Source organism: Tribolium madens, unplaced genomic scaffold (assembly GCF_015345945.1).
Source record: "Tribolium madens isolate multiple individuals breed KSU strain unplaced genomic scaffold, Tmad_KSU_1.1 Scaffold_3;HRSCAF=73;Tcas5.2_LG2, whole genome shotgun sequence".
Lineage (NCBI taxonomy): Eukaryota > Metazoa > Arthropoda > Insecta > Coleoptera > Tenebrionidae > Tribolium > Tribolium madens.
In genome coordinates this window covers 823,058-847,684 of record NW_025401006.1, presented here as the reverse complement: position 1 = coordinate 847,684, position 24,627 = coordinate 823,058, and the positions used below count along the sequence as shown (strand labels likewise).

The following is a 24,627-nucleotide window of genomic DNA, read 5'->3' as shown; positions in this document are numbered from 1 at the left end:
CTATAAAACTCTAGTTATCTTAATAGCTATAGGATGTCTTTTATATGTATGTATGTATGTGTCATGTAAGCAATGGAATTTTGATTCATAGGTGGTCTTCAAAGTTTTCACGTATACCTTCTATTAATTTTGTGTAATAGAACTACTCGCATATACAGGGTGCGCCAGAATTTGCGTCCCAGAGAAAAATTTCAAGTAAGATAAGATATCAGAAACATGAAAAAAATGTTTAAAAAATTCTATCTGTCAAAAATTTTTGACAATTATTTTTTGACATTTGACATGTCTATTTAATGATACTGATGATCTTGTATATGTTTTTTACAATTATTTAATAAAGGTACAAAAATTTTGCCAATAAAAGCCACAAATAATATTGAACAGAGTTACAATTTAGGCTACAGCTTCCTTGTTTCCTCTTTAATAGCCTATAGCAAAAAAACTTGGAAAATTATTTTTCCAACAGAAATAAATAGAATCAAAGTGCAAACTTTAAACCCTCATAACTTCGAAATTTTTATAGATAATTTTTCTTAAACATTTTTTCATGTTCCTGCTATCTTACTTTATATCGCATTTTCCTCTGGGGCGCGAGTTCTGGCGCATCCTGTATAGTAACCGATGATACTACTTAAGCAACCTACTTTCCCCGGTTTGTTAAATTTAGATTATATCAGGTAATTTCTTTAATTGTGTTAATAATATTTCGTTGATGTAGATCATCTAGATCAGCAACAGGAGTTTTGTAAATTGTGTTTTTTAAATGTGGTCACAGGGGGTGATATCGCATGAGCTCGGAAGCCAAATTGTCTCTGTATTTAAACTAATGGTGCTATCTTCAACGACTTGCCTCAGAAAAGTAATGTTTTAACGTGTGTCAAAAAGTGACAGTTGAAATGAACTATTTTAAAGAATTAAACTTACACATGACTACACGACTTATTATATGATATATCTATCTCTCTGTGTCAGGGCCGACTCTGAAACAAAATTCGGTTGCTTTAATAAATCTATGTAATTCTGCATCTGTAACTTTTGATACATCACTTGATAAAATTACTATACCCCGAGCCAGTATTGGTTAATTCCGCCACGTGATTTGCGAGTAACAACGAACGCAAGCGGATTCTAACAAAAAAAAAGCCTGGCGTAAAATTACAAACGTAATGTTTATTAAATTTATATTTGCAGATTATATTGAAAATTAAACATGTTTATATATTTTTTTGTTTTGCATTTTTTTTTCAAATAGTTTACTTATAATTCACCATAACAGAAAAACACAGATTTTATACATTCTTAATTAGAGTACGTTGTGGTTCAAGGCACAGACTAAAGACAGCGCCCGCTTGTAATTTAATAAAGAACTAGATTATTAAATTTTATTAGTAAATTTCTGCATATGAATGCGAATAGTGTTTGTTTACACAGCTGCTTTAGAAAATTAATTTTCTGGCTTGCAACAATGTTGAACCATGTCCATTTGATATTATTTCAGTAAAATGATTATCTGTTTGGCGCTTTGATTACAAATGGGGTCTACTCACACATGATCATGAATGCGTTCAACAGTAATTTGCTTTAACAAAGTGTCACTCATACTGAACTGTGATTGTTCCAAGTTACCACCCTCATGTTTCATGTAAACATTGTTGTTGAGTGTTTCTGTATCAGTCTAATTTATATTCACTGATTTACGTTTTTTTTTTTTGTTACAGGTAAGTGCAAATTGGCTTTAGAAATGGACAAGTAAGTGTAAAATTTTTATCGGATTGTAAAATTGGTAAAAAAATTGTTGCGAGAACAATGACCAAATCACTGTTAATTTCTGCGGGAACAAAACGTGGCTTAATTTGTATTCAGTGGCACATTTCGGAAGAATTTATGCCTCCCAGCTGTGGAGGAGCAATTAAAAAGATAAGGAAATGAACGAGGCGCCTTCTAAGATCGTGGTCTTTCGTCCGATATCATGTTTTGTATTCAGCACATTCCGGTCGAATTAGTTCAGGAAAAATCAATTACGTAATGTTCTAGCGAGCTATGTGAGCCATAGAGGGCTAATAAAAATAAATGGGATTCGAAATAACCCGAAGAAAACTAATAAAAACTGACAGTCTATGTAAATTTATTGAAATCTTTCTGTCGGAGAGTTTTTTCAACGCTCCGCACTTCAGCCGCTAGCGGATTTACAGATAACTAATGTAAATACAAATTTCGCATTTCCAACCACTTTGCCGCTCTACATTAAGAATATTTCGTCAAAATGTATGAATATTAAAGTGTATTACGAAAATTTCATTGTGGCAAGGCGTCTTATTTCAATAAGGCGACTTTTTCACTCATTCACTTCGTTATGCAACATAGACTTGCAAATTTAAAAACCTTTTCTCGTTGTGCACTTTGTAAAGTTCACTATTAACCCATTGTTAGTCAATACAAGCCATCGACAAGAAATGTTTTCGTGTTTATTGGTCTTGTAAGAACTCTTCAGATATGGATTAAATTGACGGTATACACGTCCTTGCTTGACAATGGTCGCTATGTCATACATTCTCTTCTACAACAGTAATAGTAGAACATGCAGACCAAATGTGCATACAATATATCACATTGCTAAGATCACAGAACATAATTATTGGCACTAAAATTTATCACATTCTTGTTTATGATAATGCGTTTTGAATCAATCACGACTCCTCCACCAAAAACGTGACAGAATGACAGTCAGGAGGAAGGGCGGCATTCATCAGAACGTCTATATAAACTAGCACACGTCGAGTTGAATTATGCAAACTGAATTTTGATTCAGTTCCCTTTGTTCGTAAACACAGACGCACCTATAAAATATTATCTCTTATTAAGGGGAAACGTTTTAATTTTCAATAAAAATTTTATCGTCGAGAACTTTACTTTTGACTCAAGAAAGCTTAACCTAGTTTCGTAAAGCTAACTTTATTTTGTATTTCTAGATTGTAATTTTCTTTATGAAGGGAGCAAGGACTCTCGTTTTATAACCCTTTACCCAAGATGTAGCTGACAAATGTTCAGTTAATGGGGTCTAAATAAGTTAATTAAAATGTACTCTTCCACTGCCCTACCCCACTGAAATGGAGTTATGGGGTGCGAACTGAATATTAAGTTGCTTTATGGCGTATACACGTTTCCTTACTTTATCTACGGCAACAGCAACTTTCACTAGAGCACTTTTCAACTTCTTCACCAATCTAAAGTATTCCTAGACATACGAGTTCTAAGTCAAAAACTCCAAATATAAAAAAATGACTTGGTTCACTCTCTTGATTTTCAAAGATTTCAGTTGTACCTATTGAAAACATTAGTTGCCAAGGACAAAAACCAACATTGTTATTAAAAACTTAAAATTTAGTTATATGTCTATTAAACATTATTTATTTGAGGTACTTCAAAGACCCCCCCCCCTCCCCTTACGACACGTTACTTGATGAATTAGAAAATTAGAAACTTTTTTGAAATATGTTTTACCTTCGTAGTAAATATAGACTGCAGCATTTATTTTTTGTTTTTTCTAATAAAAATATTAAATTTGAGTATGTTTTTGTGACAAATTCTTTTCAACTATTATTTTGAGGACTGTTGTAGCTGCATTACTACGCTCCCAATCACTAAATAAATTATTACAAATGCTTTGCATGATTTTTCAATGTTTATCGAAATATTTCCACGAATAAATGGAATCTGAAAATTCGTTTTTTTTCACTGTGATATCGAATTGATAGTAAACCGTCTGGTGGAATACTTTGCTTATCATTGTGCCGTAAATGTTATCAAAAAATGCTCACGCAATGGTAGAAATTCTAAAAGTGTGACGTTTCTGGTATCAGCCCCCTTTTTCGTGATTGATTGCGGAATGCGTGTTGCACAATTTTCCCCCAAGCTTCCCCCGCAAAAATGCACGCAGAGACATATGCCCTTTATGAAAGTGACATGTCGACATGACATGAATATAATTACCCGCCCTTCGGTTGCATTAGCTAACCCCTCATCCACTCGAAGAAAAAGGCCGTCCACTCGGTCATTCCGGTTTGGTTTGCTCTTAAGGCATTTACATTTCAAAACATTGGAAACACACCGTGCTCGTTGTTTTAGGTAGAAAAAGAGCGGATTTATCGAGTCGGCAATGGACAAGTGGATGGTTTTATCCATGACTTTTTGGCTTTATTTGCAGATGTAGATTTGTAACACTCGAATTTATTTACCATCCCATTTGAAAAATTCGCGTTCTTGGTCGCCCGGGATTACAACTATGATAACGAGGGATATCCGGGCTTTGTGTATCTGACGACCCACCGACGAATTTCCCAGGTGGCGTCGTTTCGCTAAGAAGTATAAGGCCCTACTACGTCTTCAGGGATACAACTAAAAGAAACTATGAAATCCCTGTCCGCAGAACCGCTGTTTCTTGAGTGCGTATAACAAGCGTCCTAACGAAGATGTCACCTGCAGGTACCGCAGATTTATGACCATCTTTCTGGTTTTATGGCATCACCTTTCAGCTTTCTGAATGTTTCAGGAGTCGCCGTTTCATTTCATTTGCACCCTTTTGTTGCTCCTGTCTTGGTTTGATATTAATCGTTCTTTCCCGTTCTTCCATTTGCAGGCTCTCCCGCAATATTAAGCCAGACCTTATTCCCGACTCGCATGGGAAATGTTTACCGTTGCGAATTCCCATCACGTCTCTGCGTTGCACTCCTCTCGATCTGGCCCTTCCTTGATAGCTTCTTGTCAAACAAATATCGCTGCAGTGGCGCCTCTTTCATTCGCGTTCTGACAGACACAAGAATCGAATTTTCGTAAGCACGAACGATACATTGCCTGCATCTCGTAAAGCATAGAAAGCATTCCTGAAATGTGATGACTTTGCTACCGAACACATAAAAGCACCAACACGCAAGCTGCCCCAAATTTTCATGAATATCAATAACGGATGTATTCTACCGGCGTTTCAAGCAGCTGAAACTTGTTTTTCGAAAATGAAATACTGCAACAATGAATCATTACACAGCAATCGGAATACCATTTTTCTTTCTAATACTTTAAACAATTTTATCGTTTTATCCTCAATCTGTGTGAATTAAAGCCTAACATTGTCTCCCAAGATTTTTTTTTGTTTCTGGAACAAATGGCCAAAATTCTGTCAAAATTACTCAATTTTGGGTTTTGAGAAAGATTTGTATCGAATTGTATCAATAGATGACTCACTACAAGGAACAAAGATAGTTATGCAAGAAAAATTCTAAATTCTGTTGACAACTTGAATAAATGATATTTTGAATCATTTTTCGCATGTCTTGAGAACCGCCCATCTGTCATTTACCTTTTTTTTCCTATTTTCCTTTCTTCTGTCGCAAGACTGTTGACGGTGCAGATCGAACAGTTAGCACAATTCTCAATTCCAGCGACTCTAACTAACCTCTCGGTCTTTTCGTGTAAAATTCGTATTGTTTGCTTACAAGTTCTAGTAACATTCTTAACAAAATTACATCAACAAGACAGTCACGTCCGTATTCGTTTCCTTTCCACGTGTGTCAATTTTCTAAAGGGGGAATCACATAAAATGCATTTTAAAAAGTTGACTCGTAACTATCCAAGAGACATCTAACTTTCTAATTACTAAGAAAACATCCTTATTACCAGATACAATTTGTGGCTAACTAAACCCTGGAATAGATTGTACCAATTAGTAAGTTCTTGTACGTTCAAATCATACATGGGTTTTTAAATTAAATAAGTCAACCAATCAGCTAGAGGAGAAAAACTTTGCCTCAAGCGGTGCGAAGCTGGAGCTCCAAGTTTATTTCATTCGTTACGTTCACTTACTTTGATTATCTTTTCTCTTTTTATGATTTTGGTTGTAATTAAATGAATCTATAATTGCACGGTCTCCGTAAAAGATTATGAAATACAAAATTTTATTTAATTTCGTGGCTTAATCTCACGATGAAAATATTTTTATGTAGTTCTTTCAGTTTGTAAAACTTCCGCCTGCTTTCTCGGAATTAATCCATTATTCCAGTAATGGAAATAAATTCTCCGGTCATAAAATTTCGCGTCAACATATGTCCTAGGAGAAAGATCCTTTCGTTTCAGCTGTCTTCCATGTGCATTTTATTTGTAAAGTATAATTTGTTGAGCGAAAAAGACGCTTTTCAGGCAGGCTTCACTCCGCATTTCTTATTGTCTGGATTCTCAATTTGTTAGCCGGGAATTCGGCTTCCTGCTTAACAAACGGAGCAACACTGACTAAACATGGAATGCTCGTTTGTGATTTGTGCACGTTGGATGAACGCATATAAATAAGGATTTCAGTCAGGGGAAGATGACAAAGTGTGATCCACGTTCAGGTATGTGACTTAAGAAAAAAAAATGGATAATTGGATCCGCGGCCGCCTTACTGCTTTGACAAATAAATGCGAAGGAAACCTGTAAAATTACATCCCCAGGGAAAGCATACCTACTAATCGAAGCAGGATAGCTACGGCTGCTTTTAATATAATTAAAACCACGTCGAAAATGGATTTTTTTAGTTTTTGTAACACTCGTATTTAATTAAAATGCCACATTGTGTAATGTTGTGTGTCTCGAAGCTTTTCTATAAATATCTATTTTCCCGTCGTAGTTTTATTTCAGATGGGTTAATGCTCAATGATCTCGAAACTTTGCTAAACTAGGCAAAATAGTTAATAAAACTAAAACGTCTACTAGGGTTTATTCTACTTGAAACTTCAAGCTTTTAGGGATTTCCGAGGATTTTGATCATTGTTATTCTTGGTATTTTATTAGCGACTTATATTAGGGAAAAGACTTAGCGGGAAATAATTTAAGCAGTTAAAATACAAACTGCTGCGTTTGGATGTTTTAACTTGCTGTGGAAAATAGAGTAATCTAAACATCATATGTGAATTTAGAAAATTAGTATTTTTTTGTTTATTATTTAAATATGTATATTTTGCGCTAAAAGATGTCTTAGCTTTTTCTACATAAAACTATATGCACTACTAAACTGTTGCCAATTGCAATAGAAATTCAAATTACGACATTCTGAAATGGTATATTAAGCATCACGAAGGGTAACGTTCCTGATGCATATGACATTTTTTTGCGATTGATTTTTGTTAGTTTTTTTAATATAATATCCAAAAAATGTTGTAGTACGCCAAAATAGTTTGGCGACGATTTTGAATGCTTACCGACTTAGCAACAATAAACAAAAGACTTACCGACGAGTTTGAGATAGCAACGAACAATTACAACTTACTGTCTTGGAAACAGACGTAGTAAACAATCGAATAGAGACTAATTGCGCAAAAAATAATCTTTTTCTCTTACGACTGTCTCTATTTACAATAATATATATATAATAAGTAAGCAACTGCAATCCAAGTCTGAAAGTTTTACAGTTATTGGTAGTTTGTCATAAAGATGTAATCTAATTTTTTTTCAATTTTTTGTTTGGATTCTTCTAATTGCAACCAATTAATTGTTTTGCCAAAATTATGATTATTGATTATTTAATGAATTATATGTATGACGTTTTTTTTTTAATATTTGAGAAAAAATTCAATAAAATCGTGTGATATTTTTCACCGACGAGGTAATGACATTATCAAGTTAATTTAATGCGATTCGAAGCATATACTTCACGCAATCCGGCTTGTACTTTTAGGCTCATCTGGCTGCCTCCATGACTTCATTAACTGGTTATGGACCATTAAGAGAGTTGCCATCATGGAAGCATTAATTTCGTGAAGATGTTAAGTCATTTCGGTAAAGAATTAATTGAAGAAACTTTGATGCCAACTTGACGACATGTAGTAAACAGAAAGCAAGTATTCCAATAAAAGGAAATTTTTTGTGGAACGACGTCTGAAGCTTGAGCAAAGCTGTTGTACGAAATCGTTTGTCTTTAAAACCCTTCTTTAAGTTGAATGAATTTTGATTGTTAATTTGCTAAGAATGTGCTCTAAATTAAAGTCAAGAGAGAAGCTATTAATGCTTTTAGCTCACTAGTAAACAATTTCAAGATGCAACCCTGGAGTTTATTGGTCGGAACAAACGAGAAACATAAAGTTGCAAAACAAATTATACCTCGGCGACTGTTCATAGATTATCGGATAGTCCGTAAACAATATTAAGCATCTTGACAATTTATCCTCTACGAACAATGGCGAAAATTGAAATAAGTCAATGTTTTAAAGGTTACCTAAGCATTAACGGTTGATATGAAGTCTCGAGCACGTGCAGACTAGGAAACACGAACTGACTTCCTAATTTTCCCGTTTCGCACTTAACTGACAGCCCTCTGTAATAAGGAGTCGTGCATGTTCCTTGTAACATAGCGGGTTACAAACGTGGCTCGAAAGAAACTCCACAGTAATACCGTATCATTAAAGCAGCACCTGAACGAAATAATATAATACTAGTCACAATATAAACGATCCCTCCAGCATCACATTAGACATAATAACAGTGCCATTAACGTATTAACCTCATCACACGAGCACATACCCCAAAAGCATCATCTGCTCGATTATCCGGATTCTTATCCTCGCCGGAATAAAAAGTAAACCGATGCTTAAAGCTGGTAATCGAGTTGGCGGACGAGTCGGGTCGAAAGGACCGTCCTTCAGCGATGATTGAATTGACTTAGTTTCCGGTTTCACATCACGCAACTCCTTTTAATGACGCTATTGGGATTTCGGCGATGCTGGACCATATTTTGTTCAGGTAATTTTTTCAGAACAAATCCGTCTTGCCGGACGTACCAAAAAATGGGCTATGAAAATGGACCATTAGCTTTCAGGAAATAGCCCGCGGTTGCCGATAAATTGGCGCGACGATACACCCGAGTATAACTCCCGATTCAATTCAGATTCGTCGGAAAGATAGGATTACTGGCGGTTTCGGCGGTCTCGAAATAATAATTTTACACGAAACAAATTCTTGACACAACTGAGGATGAGAAATTTATGATTACTTATTTTTTATATTACAGCACCTTAAATCTTTAGGTTATAGAGTTATAGTTCTAATGAACGAAAACGTAGTGTCCCCGGATAGGTGAAACGACTCTTGTATAAGATAAAAATTCTTGATTTAAATTATTATTTTTTGGCCTTTAGCCCTGCTTCTTTAAAAGCAAACTTTCAACATAATTTTAGTTTTGAAAAATCAAATATGCCTTGAACATTTTTCAAAGACCTTTTTTCTATAGAGTAAAATGCCTTCTTTTTGTGTGGCAAATACGACAGAATGTTATTAAGAAAAGTTGTTTAGAATCAATATCTAGGCCCGTATACTGAAATTCAAAATCACCGGCCAACTATGATTTTTCTTTTTTTTTATGTATACGGTTGCGAAATTAAAATTTCGGGCAGTATTGTCATTTTCATAATGTAAACTCTAAAACAACTTTTACATTAATAGCCTCATTTTTTACTTTTGTCATGTTTATGTCATTTTTTTTTACTTATTTACTTTCAAAAATACTGACAGAAAAGTTTAATTGTCAAATGTCAGTCATGATTACAATAAAAGGTAGTTTACAGTGAACTTTTTGAAGTGACAGAAAAATACTGCCCGAAATTTTAATTCCGGAACTGTACTTATTATTAATTCACAAATCAAAGAATTTTGTTTTTATCAGTTTTTTTATTACCAATTAAAAACATTACAATAAGATTATTAGTACTAATAATAAATCTTACACGCTTTAGTTAATCAAAAACAATTAGCTTCGAAAAAAAAAATTAAAATCATAGTTGCTCGATGATTTTCAAATTTGGTGTAGTAGCCAAAAGTTGATGCTAAAAAACTTTTCTTAATAACTTACTGTCGTATTTGCCATAAGGCACTTTACTCTACAGAAAAATAGTTTATTTGAAAATTTCTAAGGCATACTTGATTTTTTTAAACTAAATTTATGTTAGAAATTAATCTTTGACCAAGCAGATAAGCCCCAAAAAAATGAAAATTATATCGATTTTTTTATTTTTTTTACAAGAGTCGTTTCACCACACTATACATACAGGGTAAATATAAAGTATGGAACCAAGCGGGTTTTTTTTAATCATTTACCTTCAGAAAATAATGATTAATATAAATTGAAGTAATATAAAAAATGTGTTCGTATTTTGAGAACGACATTTTGTTTTCTCTTGAGTTGTGTGATTTTTTTTGTCAAAATTGCAATTTATGTATAAAATTTAAAAAAACATATAAATTAGATAGTTGTAATTCTTAGATTATATGAGAAAAATGGTTTTATAGTGGGTTGCCATTTAAAATAAATAAAAAAATTGTAAAACTAGAAAAATTTTATTTTCGATAATACGTCACATTTTTATAGTACTTTATTATTCATCAATTAGTTTTTCTAAAAAATAAATAGTATTATCTTACAGGTTGAGTTTTTGAGCTACCTTAGACCATTGTTTTCGGTGATAGAAATCAAATATTATTCACAAATGAGATAAAGTACTCACAAGTGAGTAAATTTGACTATTATATTAACTATTATATTTTTATAGGTGAATATTTTACTCGAATGAAACTTCATTTTTTGGATAGTTGCACCTGTAAGATAAAACGTCGTATATCACACGTGATCAAAGTGCCATTATGAAACTCGTGAGAAGTTTCCCACTCGTGCGCAAGCGCAATCGTCAGTCAAAATTTTCACTCGCGTATAATGATGCATTTCTATCACTTATAATATAATGTACTATAAGCAAAAACCGTTTGGTTCCATACTTCTTATTCACCTACTACTACTACTTAAAAGGAAGTATTTTTACTTTAATTATATTAACATAAACTATTGGACAAAAATGAGAAGATATTATTGGATAAAAATGGTAGTAGAATAGCGCATTATAAGTAGTTTATTATTAAAACAACTTTAAATCTACTTTATTCTGAAAAATCTAAAGACACATTGGCATTGGTAAGCCAATATAAGTGCAGCAATATCAGCAGATTCAGGAGTAGTCTTGTAACGATTTAAGGGTGGTTTTAGTATTGATGGTTCTAGACTTGGCCATTGTCCCCTACTGACTCTATAATGTCTACAATGCAATAATGCATTGATACAGGGTGTTTCTTACAATGTTAAAGAATAGAATAAAAGCAAAAGCTTGTAGTCAGAGCCAAAATTAATAACAAGCTTATTTTCCTTTTGTACTCAATGCTTTACTTAGCCTTATTTCTGTGTCTACTATTGTACATTTATTTCACTAGAATTAAGATGACTTGTTTTTTTTCTGTATTTATGAAACAATGTAACATTTTAAATTTGAACTACTAATTTATTGTCATTACATGTTCGGAGATTATCACAAAAAATAAATATAATTACAATTTTTGTGAAACGATACAATAGTTGATTTATAACAGCAATCAAAAATCTATATGTATGTATAATTTACATTTCGAGAGGAGGAACTTTAACTTTAGTTTCAAAGAATTTGACAGAAATAAAGATATTTTTCTCGATATCTACATAAATATATTATTTTCTAACATAGTAAAAAAAGGTTTTATTAAAAAATATAAAATACAAACATTCTTTCTTTTTGTTAAAATTAAAAAATGCCGTGTTTATTGTTTTTTTTTAACTAGTTAGTGATTTCTACCTTTCAATATGTTATAAAATTCTTCTCACACTATTAATAAATACAATTTTGACGACATGAGTGTTACTAAAAATGATTACGGGCAACAGTTTGTTCACTAAAAGTTTAATTTTAATTTAAATTGGTTATACCATTACTTCATGCGGCTTTCTTTAAGAATTTCTCTATAAAGCAATTTATTTCAAACTTCATTAACTTAGCACAAATACTCTTCATTCTTCAATACATTTTCTATGAGCTACAAAGAACAAAAAAAGAGAAAAAAAAAAAGATTGTAAAAGTCTAATTTTGTGCTAGTGATTTTTTTCTTCTTTAATAGATCAACACGAACCATATTATCTCAGCAGTTTGATTAAGACAAATAAATAATTCTCACTTCTTGCAAAGTTTTGCTTGAAAGAGGTCATTTTAATTAAGTGGTTAACCGGGAGTGGTTGAAACGAAATTACCACCGCTGCGTCTGTTGTTAGCATGCATTCAAGTCGGGGCGATTGCTTGTGGAAGCTTTAAATGCAGGTGAAGTTTTAATGCATAAATTTGCCGCTGTGGACAATGCTAACATTACTGTTTTAACAATTAGTTTCTGCGTACGTGCAACCCTCGGGCTGCAGTTAGGTACCCGAGGGGTGAGCGCATTAAACCAGCAATAATTAGTACGTAAGTGGATAAGTTTTCATGGCGAGAGTAGTTGTTGATTAGCCCTTCTCGTTCCTCACTGTTTAACCTTACAATAAGGTACGTCCCTTTTTTTACGCTCGGGATCATTCAACGTTGAAATTTTGCTTTGAACTGACCCAATGACCACTTTACAGAGAGGTTAACCGACGACGGAGTTGGAAATTTTACTTCTCTTTGATGAATTAAAAAGACGAGGATTTTAAATGCAGATCCTCGGAGATATTCCTTAGAAGTGGAAATTCAGAGGTTTGCCGATGAGATTTTTAACTTTTAAGCAATATCTTTGAGTTTACAACTTATTTTTAATCTGTTCCACGCCAAATATTCATCTCTTTTAAAATGTTATTTGCTCGACTTTTTAGCTTTCAATATCCCTGCCGGTTTTAATGACAACGTAATTTTTTCCTCGACAATAAAAACCAGACGATGCTTCTGCTTTTGCCAGTTCTGGGATGTAACATTAATCGTAAATTAATTAACTTTTAAAAAGAAAAACAATTCTTTTGAACATTGATAAAACGGATGGAAAAGCGAATAACATAAACAAGTTGTTTTTGTTATATTTGTGAGTAAATAAAGTTTTGTAGCTATTCTGTAATCTGCCGGAATTCGCCTATTTATAAAATCCTGCCTCTTGAAAACCCTCAAATATACGGAATCCATGCGGCGTATAAACTCAATCAGGAAATCCAGAGAAATAAAACCGGCGACTTGCACAAGATTTAGTATCCCTATTAACCGGCATTCGTCCCATTGCAACAACAGTACTGTCCCGTTCTGAAGTCAAAGCAAATGAGTTGACACAGTTGTTGGCTTTTACACGAGAGCTTCCTTTGGCACACATCCAAGGAGCTTGATAAAACGTAACTTCATTAACAGACCCTTAGAAATTGTGCATTAATAGTGTGATTGATGGGGCTTTAACCTTTTGATGGAACACAATGCGTTTTAATAAGCCAATTTTCTAACAATTTGCCCTCATTATGCTCGACCACCTTTAATGACACGAGCGAAATATCATCCTAGTTGTTAGGACTTAATGCCACCATCATTAACATGAGAAATGACCGGCTTTATGATAACACTGGGTTAGCACTCTGCATTGTGGTCAACTTTCAAACTAAATTTTCTTTAAAAAAAGAACTAAAGCTGAGATAGCAGCTTTTGGGGCAAAGCCCTCAAATTTATCTGATTGTGTTTCTGTTTGAAGCTTTTTATGATGAGAGGGTATAACGCGAGGAGTGATTGTTATCGATCATTGATTTGAAGATCTGGTTGAATGAAACGAGCAAACAAAGTTTTATTAAAGCGCGGCTTAACTTTTAAACTCGAGTGTATGAAAGATTGCAAGTATGCAGTTCGCCGAGAGTCTGTTGCTTCCTTCAAGGGTCGTCTCAAGTACTAACCTACAATTTGACCGCTTGAGGACACGTCGAATTCGTGTATTTTTTGCATTACACTCGAGGGCAAGTGGCGAAATTTCACATAGAGTCTAACTCTGAAGAAACTAATTAATTTTTTTCGCTGTATAAAATCTAGCTGGAACAAGACGTAGTTAGAAGTTTTTATGTCTCTAAGAGAAATTGCGAGAAGGCCCTGATTCAAGTAGCATGAATTGCATTTTTTTGGCTTGTTTGGTGATTATACTCATTAGTTCTGGCTGCGGTTACTTGGGGGTTAATAGCGTTCGTATTTGAATATTTTTACTAGCGTTTTTTACTATTTGCCTTGTTAGGATAAGGAAGTACATATTCCAATAGAATAAAACATTCCTCATTAATTAAATGAAATTAAAATGAACACAGAGTGGGTTACAGAAAAACGACCGTCTAATGACGTCCTCACGGGAGGATCATTCTTTATTACAATTTACTCAGACGTTCAACTTTTCTAACTCATCCTTCACCTTGCACGCCTAATAAACTCCAAGAATGCATCGCATAATTTGTCTTAATAATAGTTGTGACAAACAATGTTACCTTCATTTCTTAAACTTCCCACAATTAGTATCTTCCCAATTACAACCAGATTTTAATTTCTCTCTCAAAACATTGTTTTATTTTAAGCTTTAATAGTAAGTACCTTAGCGAGGCTTTTCTCAAATCCTTTATATCAACATCGCTTTCCCTGTTTCGAACTCACACCAATTTTTTGCATTAATCAGAGAAGTAGCAGCCAGCAGCCGATGCTTTTAAACGATTATTTTTAATCGCTGCATTCACTCGTTAACGGAATTGTTAAATTGAAATAATATTTTTAATAGGATTTGCCATGCGGTCGAAACCATTTGCTCTCACATTTCATTTGCTGTAATTGTTATATTATGATGCACCACTCTGCAACTCTTCAATCTTTTCATACAAAAAAAATATTAAAAGCATTATATCTTTTTTTCTAGAACGATACGAAACATTCGGAGCTTTTGTTTTTAAATATACCTACAGAAAAATTAACAGAATGTTCTTGCTTTCAAACTGCCTTTTTCATAATAATCATGATATAGCTTTTCGAGGTAAAATAAAACATTATAAGGAAATGGAAATCATAACATGACTTAATTTTTACAGCAATGTCAAGAGCAAAAAATGTTGAAATTTTTTTCAAGGATAAATTAAAAAATCATGAATAATCAAAAAATTGGTTAAAATAACAAAAACATTGTGTTCATTGTGTTTTCTGTTAAACCAAGTGCACTTTTTATGTTCATTAATTGTTTAAAACTGATTTAGACAGTTTCTCTTTTTACTAACTCACATTTTGAAAAAGTAAAATCCATAGAATCTCGTTTCTTTTAAATTGAAACTGTTGTGGATATGCAACATTTATAACAGCTTTGTATGAAACGGTGCATCTGCGACTTCCTACTATTAAAAACCCAGAGCGAACAAAACAGGCACATATCTTCGTCTGAAGAGAAGCGAATTTATATGAGACGGTAAGCATTAGGTAAATTTTACACGTGTCGGAGGTGAAATTACATTTCACTTTAAAATCAGCGCCAGGATGTGCGCAAAGAGATTGATGCATGTGACAACAGTGATTTCAATAACTAAATACTTTTTGCATATCCGAACGACTTCGTGTAGTGGCACACATGATAAGTTATAGTTATTTAAAATTTATCTACCGGATAGGTTAATGGGCACGAGGATATATCTTGTAAGTTCCTTTCGCTTACTGATAAGTTGGAAATCCAATTTGGTTTGTATGCGGACTGGGACGGACTCTGCAGGAGTTTGGTTCGATGAAAGCTTTCTGATGAGCTTGAAAGCGATAGCGGAGCTTTTTGGAGTGACCACTGGACGCAGCGGGAATTGACTTCGGCTTGCTTCTAAGTGCCAATTATCTATAAAGCTCAAAATGAAGATTTCGATTTCGCATAAGTTCCTCGTGATGTTAAACTTTTTTTTTATTTCGTTGAAGACAAACAATGCATTTAAAATTAGTTTACTACAACAAAAATATGTTATGAAATATGACTTGTCAACACAGGCTTTAAGTGGAAAGATTTATGACTCGAATAATTTACAATGTAAACGTGTACATCAGCGCCGTCATAAAAACTCCATAAAATAATTGAAACTCGTTTTAAATAATTACAGATCTGGGGAAAATGACGCGAATTTTTGAATGCGTTTGCAATTTTGCAATATTAATGACTCACTCACCTACGTGGACTGGCACATGACAATTGCATTTTCTAGCCGTTACAAAAATGCAGATTTATCTGAAAGTAGAGAATGAGTGCATCATTTTTATTAATTGTTTTAATTATCATGTGGACACACTATTTCTAATATTAATTAAGTTTATTTTGTTCGCGTGCAATTTTGACTCTTTGATATGTTAATGTGGCCGTTTTTATTCATACCTGTTTCATTTGTATGCTTGCTTTGATGTTTGGGTACCAAACGCGTTAATTGATATTATGTTGATTTTGTCCATATTCGGATGGTCTGAAAACACCACGCTGCATACTCTTTACATTCCCCGAATTTAAATAACTTTAACGCTTCCATTATGTCAGAGCTAATCGATGGATTATTTTCCAAACCACAACAAAGCATTTCATTTTAAAGTTCAAAACAAGCAATTTGCTTTTGATGACCAGTTTTCTGAGATTTTATTCGCGATGATTGTCTTTGATGCAAATTAACGCACAATGCATTGAAACTTTTTCAAGTTTCATCCGAATATTTGCAATGGGATATTTCCTCATAGTTTCTGAAAGTCGAAACTTTGTGAAAACTTTTGCAGGAAGCAAATTAGGCGATATAAGAATTTTCCAGTATCTGGGTGAAAAACAATTCAAAAGCTATTTGAAAATTTATAAGATGCGTGACCTGTCATGGAATTGTAATTATAAAGCGATATTAACTGGGAAAAATAATTCATGATCCACGCTTCTTCCACACAGCAATTTACCCAGCGATTTTTCTGTACAGCCTAGCAATAAATTACCCCATTTTGCCATTAGATTTGTTATTTGCTTTTTGCTTAATAAATTGGTATTGCGAATTCGCTTTCGGATTTGTTTCCAACTTACCTTAAATGCACGCAGGATTTATGTGGCCAGAAACCGCATTAAAACTCTCAACTTTTCCATAAACTTTCAAAATTGCAACGACTTGGTAGGTTTGATGGAATTTATGGATACATTAATTAATAAACCATACCTAAAGACATTGAACGGCTGCAGGAGTTGGTTGGGGTTAGTTGGAGTAAAGTGACAGAGATTGCTAATCCCTGCAAAACACGATTCACTTGAATATTCCAAGTTAAGAGGTTGCAGTACTGTAATAAGACGTAAGCGTCCCTAAGCTCGCCTGCTGCGGCTTAGATTAAACGTATTCCTGCTATTCATAATGTATATCATTAGAGGAACTAAAGTAGAAATACCTTCACTGCTTGAGCGAAAATGTGGGCATTATAGTGGGCCGAAAAGCATCTTTTCACTAAATCTTAGATATTTACTTAATTTAGTGCAGATTTCTGCCATGTGTTCACTGAAGTAACTCCAACAAAGTGGAGATGACGCTGCGGAAGCTGGACGAGTGATGCATAACATCGGAAGAGTTCTCGATTCACTATTTTACTGCGAAAGAACCAATATGCAAATTTGATTAAATGGAGATTTTGACCTAGTTTTACCGTCCTAATAAATTGGACCGATATGAGTAAGTAAGAAAATCTGTTTCCGGACTAAAAATTATTTCAATAAATTTTGAAATGTTTTTGACTTTTTATTATGGTACATTATTGCATTATTATCGGCACGGAACTTTCCTCGCACACCATTGAGTCGATCGAAAAATTTAATTACTTTTCTTAACTACAAGTATTTTATGAACTAATTAGTGTTTTGTAAATTTCTTTATAGAATTTCATTTTTGTTACAGCTTCAATCTTACAAACTACACTTGGAACACAATTTATCCACTGTGCCTTTAAAGGTTCAATTAAGATTTCATGTGCATCAAAAACATGTTGTTTGAAGAATCTTTTAATTAAACGCTAGCTCATGGCGTAAAATACTATATAGAAGTGCATATTACGCCACGTTTCGTCTTATTTGCGTTGACTATCCTTAATAGAACTAGATGTTCCATTGTCTCAAGTAAACGTTAAAGCACAACATCCTTTGTATGCTAATTTCCGAGCAGTATGTGCAACAATGTCTTTATACCATTTGCTGCATAATCCCATATGAGACGCTTTTTTATTTTATTATACAGCTCGTCGCAGTCTGTCCTGTTATAATACGGTGTAATTTTGTTATTGTCGTTGTACAGCATGCATAGGGTAACGCTTATCTAATTTATAGTATTGTTGACGACCCAGGGGTTATTTCTCGCAGATGACTTCTTAATTTAGTTATGTACCGTGAGCTAAAACGACACTTAAACAAATTTACTTGGCAAAATTAAAGGCTGTCTTTTTGGACAAATGCTTTTCTACACTAGTGTTCCAAATTATCAAAGAAACTGTTGAAAAGAATTTAGCAACGGTTTTACTCAATTTTATAGAATTGTTTATTAACAAATCGAAACATTGGCAAGAACTCAATTTACTTATAAACCAGATTCAGTGTTTTTCGTATTTGGGAAATAGTTTTGAGAAATAGTGAAATACATTTGACAAAAGAGGAAAACCAAAAGAAAAACACTGTAAATCTCCATAATAATAAAGGTTTTTATTATATGCAAAAAAATTGGAAAACAAAACGAAGATGTGCATGTGCAACAACACTATGTTCCAAGCATCGTAGTAATAAATTCTTTCAAAATATGAATGCTTCTTAATTTTGTTTTATTTTTTAACGAAAAGCCATCTATTGCGTTTTTGACGACCAGTTTGGCCAATTTGTTGCTTAAAAAGTTGAATATCGCCCACCAAATAGCAACAAACTGTTGTTTCCGTGGTTAACCAATTTTCAAATGATTTCAGCAGTTGGTTTATTTAAATTTGATTTGAAATTGAGACTAATAAAAATTTCAATAAATGTGAAGTTTAAATTTGATTACTATAGCAAAATCTTTTTTTTTTCTTCTACCAACGCTCGTGGAAAACTAATTACAGTAAAAGAGGCTAAAATATGATGTTGATTTTGCCGCTTATTTGCTTTTCTAGCTAAGGAATTATGCAAATTTGAAATTTTCACTTTGCTATAACGTAGTTTGCAATGATAAAAGCTGTCTAAACCCATATTAGGAGGCAAGTACTTTTTGATTATGGCTTTTCTTATAGTTTATCATTTATGATTGTGTAATTTTTTTTTAAGATAATAGTCAATAAATAGTATACATTATGTCATTAGATGATAGTTGAACGTTTATTTTGCCGAACGGAGTGAGGCAAATGATTCAGCTGAGCCACATAAACTTACTCCAAATAACATAAACTATTTTACCTACAAACAATTTAGATGAAGAGAAAAGAGCAACACAATAATTATCAAATGTCTGAAAATAATCATGATGCTTTGCAATAAAATCATATCAAACGCACGCATCACTTTCGGAATTTGTGTTGAGATTTTCGAAAGTGTTGATTGATATAACTAGTGAATAACTAGTGTAGATTATAGTGCAAAATATCGAATGCTGATAATCTACACTGTACCGCTTTAGAAAATGCTGAGGTATCGAAACAGACAACATTGTCTAGTAAATGTCAGGTAAAAGTGAAAAACGCTTAGGCGAAAGGTGTCCGAAAGGTAAAACTTTTACTTCTGTCACTTAGTTATAAAAGCGTCGTTTTTCTGACGTTTGCCAATAAAAGAAGTTTTTCACGATTCGAAACAATGAAAAAACAAATTAATATGAGAACACTTTGGTAAAAAAATCCTCTAGTTTTTTTTCCATACAGTGTAATAATTTATATCTTAATCTATTGCTTTATATAAAGTTAAACTTCAGCTTCAGTTAAGCTCGATATTTGTGATTATTTAATTTTAGATTTCTGTTGGAAAGTAATAATTTTTTCGTTCCGTTAATAACACATTTGTGAGTGTCAGTTTCATACATATTTCCGTGAACAAAACCCGTTATAACAGTTGAAATATCTGCACATGAAAGGTGGCGAACAACAAAAAATCCAAGTTTTGTTGGTCTAGGATGCATTTTGATAAACCGGGTTAATGATTTTTTGGTAGCGTAATTTTCAAAGGCGGCGTCCGGGTCCGTAATTGCTTTATTATAGCGAGCTTGCTTTATTTTGTGGATTTAAAATTCGTGCTTTTGAAGTCTGTGTGGGCCGATGATCTTCGCCTCTCGGGCGGTCGTTTTTATTATGCTTGTTTGTTCTGGCTTTGTGATGATAATGCACAAATCGGAGCGCGCTGTTCGGATAAAGCAACAAACGCCTGCAACACATGTCCTTTCAGCAATTCCTTAACTCCTCGTCGGCTTAGGTAAATCTCTTTCCCAATTTGGCATTCAACTGCTGACGCGCTTTGACCATCCTAAGCCTCCGGTCAAGGTGATTGTACATGACGCCGTTGTTTGATGTCGCTACCCGACCATTTATATTTCAATTTCGGTACATAACGGCTGGCTGAGCAGGGCTTGATATTCATTTCGGCTAAACCACACCACCACTATACGCTATCAACCCCGCGGACCCGCTCCGCTCCTACTCTCAAATTAAAAATATAATATTCATGACTTTCCTGATAGTAATTAAGATACATGCTGGGCTTTAATCGAGCATTATATTGCGGCTCGCGATTTGTTTTTGTAAAGGACCCACATCAAAAATTCACCAAAGCTGACCCAGGCTGCGGTCTTGTCCTTTCTGTTCTCAATAATAAAGCTCTTTAACCCCATTGTCCTCAACAGAAGGAAATCCAGAAAAGGACACTTTGAGCATTTTATACATCAAATCAATTATGAACAAGATTAATTTTTTTGATATGAAATCCTTTAAACAATATTAACGACTGGCTGAAATCATAATTTTTGTTATCCTGGATAATGAGTACTTGAAGATTCCTTTCCTAAATGCAATACTTACTTAAGGAAAACTTAAATTAAACACCCTCACTTCCATTAACAATGACCAGGTCATGTGGACCGCAAACTTGTAGTTTATGTTTCAATATGTGCCTAAGGGGAATTCTAACATACCTACTTAGTTACTTTGACCAAGATCTTTGCAATTAATTTAAGATCCATCGTAATCTTCTGTGTTTTAGGCTTTAATTTTTGATACCTAGGTTACTAACATACGATGGTTTTTTTCATTTACATTTCAACTCTTTTCAGTTTTTTTGTTGGGTTATTTATGTTCAATTACAGTTTTTTTTTTTCGAACAATTCAATATTTATCAGATACTTATTCAAATATAAACAAAAACGTTTTTGCAGTAGCTGCTATTAAGGTAGTAATTCTATTTCTAAATTAAAAATTTAAGTTCATTTAATTAAATTCATTTACAATTTTTTATTAAACAATTTCTCAATCAGATCTGAAAAAATTTAACATCAAAGTTAAAAACAAAAATTTAGCAGGCGGTATTTTTTCATTCAAAACAATTGTGATTTCTCAACAATTTTTCAATTTGTTGGTTAAATATAATGAAACAATTTGGCTTTTATCGTTGTTTTCCACGAATCGGATCTCCCAAAATTTGATAATGAGAGGTCTTTATCTAGGGTTGTAATATCGTTCAACCTCAGGAATGGGCAATCCAGCAAACGAAGGTTCGGGTCGGTCGATAAATTGCGTCATTCAGACAACTTGGAAAAATATACGGTTCTCGTTAATGGTGGTAATTTTTAGTTAACTAATTTTTCTTGGGGGAAATCTGAAATAGAGCTCGGCGTTTCTAACGAAATTGGTGTTTTTAATACTACCTAATCGATTTTACAAGAAAACATCACGCCACCTCGCAATATTAACTTGTCCCAGTTGGGATCACCTGGAATATTAAAATTTTTCCAAAGCACTTCAATAAGCCGTTCTAAAAACTATTAAATTTTTTACGAGTTTGATATAAAAGTACTCGATGTCATTTCGTGGCTGACGCAATAACTTCAATATTGGCTTGTTTCGTTTCACTTTTTTTAATTCAAATATGACGAGTTAATTTACTGTTTGCGGCGGAAACGGCAGAGTTCCTTCATTATTTGACTTGTAAACTGGGAATGTGCTCTCTGGTATTAATTAACTGTCTCTTATTAAACCAAATTTTAAGTGACGTATTACAGAACTATGCAAATGCGTGTCACGTGGCATACAGCGGTTCAAACTATAAGGAAAAGGTTGCAAGCGACGAGTACCGGCTTGTACGGTATATCATCAACCCTTTACCCGAGACACCCTCTTCACATGTTAATGAAGCCCCTTTTAAATAAAGTTGTTTGAAACTTGCTAAGGCGCCCCAAACTACATACGACACTCACACGCAACATTTTTTATTCAAAGGTTTGCATAGAAAAATTAACACAGAAAATACAAAGAAATGACATTTCGCAACGGTTGTTTTTATTACAGGAATTTGAATAAAAACGTACAGAATGGGTAAATATCCACGCTGTTTTTCTTGCAACCGAGAGGAGGAATATTCGGGTCACATATGGTGGATGCGCCGGGTCATAGCAAGCTACATTTGGTTTACTTAATATTGTTGGTGGAAAATTTTACGTGCAATAACACACACTTTTGTAAATTCTATCTCAAAATTGGAAAAGTAGAATTCTTTGAAATTAATTGTGACTTTTCGTTTGCAGGACGGTGAGCGAGGATATCTCGAGGGTTTAGCATCCCGATACGCCGACTTATTTAGCACACACTACGGGGATGTTTTGGGTCATCTGGAAGATTTGCGTCGTATTGAGTGGGCAGAATCCTCACCCCGGGAACGAAGTGCTATTACGCCCGGCACTCCACCTGCCAACTACAGTCCTGTTGGTGGAACACCCGTTTCAACAGGACATGGTCTCACGTCATCACAATCGCAGCCTATTTACGTACCCGGAAAATATTCGGTGAGTTGTGCCATATTTTCAGCCGGTTTTTAATTCAGTGGCTCTTTAATAAACGTAAGCTCTGCAACCGTAAATTACAGCACAGAGCTTTTTCTAAATTAAATTAGGCAATAAAAGCAAAAGAGATGTTGAGCCTTAAACGAGATTTTCGCTTCACAACCTAATTCGCACAGGGGTACTTGATTTTTCTAATGAAGTAATGTATCGTGTGTTTCTGTGATAATTAACCTGTTTATGTAGAAAACAAGTACACACACTTGAGAAATTTAAGCATAGTTGGTTAATTATTTCAAAAACTAGTTGTTGTTCAAAATTTTTAAATAATACAAGTAGTCTACTGAAATTCTCAATTTTCTCAATTTTTAATATTTGATGTTGACAATTTTTGTGTGGTGTTTTTTTGAATTCGTTATACATGCAACACTTTGTGCTTTTTAGGGAGATACGACTGTTAAGAAGATAGCCATGGTAGGTATATCTTAATTTTAAATTAAATAAATTGACAGTAAACTACCCTAAATTTAAAAACTTTTTTCTACAATTGACATTTTCACAGTAATTGTATGCAAAGTTTGTCTTTTTTATCAATTAATAGGATTACTGCTTTACAATATTTTTTTTAGATTTTTGCATAAGTATATACAGGGTGCGCCAGAACTCGCACCCCAGAGAAAAATGCCATATAAGGTAAGATACCAGGAACATGGAAAAAATGTTAAAAAAATTTTATCTATAAAAATTTCGAAGTTATGAGACTTTAAAGTTTGCACTTTGACTCTATTTATTTCGGTTGGAAAAATAATTTTCCAAGTTTTTTTGCTATAGGCTATTAAAAGAGGAAAGAAGGTAGCTGTATCCTAAATTGTAACTCTGTTCAATGTTATTTGAGGCTTTTATTGGCAAAATTTTTGTCCCTTTACTAAATAATTGTAAAAAAACATATACAAGATCATCAGTATCATTAAATAGATATAAAAAAATGTCAAAAACTAAATGACAAAATTTTTTGACAGATAAAATTTTGTAAACATTTTTTTTATGTTCCTGGTATATTACCTTACTTGAAAATTTTTTCTGGGGCGCGAGTTCTGGCGCACCCTGTATAAATTAAATTGTAGAAAAAACATTGTGTCTGTTATGTGTTTATCTATTTCAATATAAAAATAAATATTTACTTTTGAATTTTTTTATCAAACTGAATTAAGCCGATTTACTGATCTTTTATCTGCAAAAGAGGCCTTTTTATGACTAAATGACACAAGTGAAAGTTTTACTTTACGTTTCAGGCATGTTTTTTATCATAACATTTATCATGCCATTTACCAATGTTGTTTTTTTTGCTGCTTCAGCAATTTCTGGAAAGGTATATTGCAGGTCATCAGCATTCGACATTTTGCACTACTAACTGCACTAGTCATGCACTAGTTAAATTAATAAAGACTTTTAAAATTTTTAACACATATTCCTTTTCCAACGCAAGATAATTAGCGCTGTTATGATTTGGTTAGTTACAAATTGTTCTGATTATTTAGGTTTTTTTTACTTGATAATATTAGTGTTGCTCTTTACTCTCGATCTGAATACGTCTACACATGAAATAGTGTATGATATTCCTAATTCATAATATATTATTTTCAATTTTCAATAAATTTTTGGCCTTTCTAAAAGAAAAAAAAAACAATGAATAATGTTTTATCTTTTTTTTTTGTTGGAAATTCTAGTCAGTTAAACTTAGTTGCATGTTTTAGACGAGGAGTGAAAACAAAGAAATATTATATTCATTATATTTA

General features: G+C 33.4%; 1 protein-coding gene across 5 annotated transcripts in view; it reads left to right on the top strand.

The window, feature by feature from the left end:
• The window catches only part of LOC123007835, a 170,490-nt gene that overhangs the window by 114,409 nt on the left and 31,454 nt on the right, over positions 1-24,627 (top strand). For 4 of the 5 annotated variants that reach the window (XM_044403303.1, XM_044403305.1, XM_044403306.1 and 1 more), the window contains exons 2-3: positions 22,580-22,837; positions 23,276-23,305. In XM_044403303.1, coding sequence (XP_044259238.1) covers positions 22,580-22,837; positions 23,276-23,305 — 288 coding nt within the window. The remainder of the gene's footprint in view (positions 1-22,579; positions 22,838-23,275; positions 23,306-24,627) is intronic. The other variant, XM_044403304.1, reaches the window with a different exon arrangement.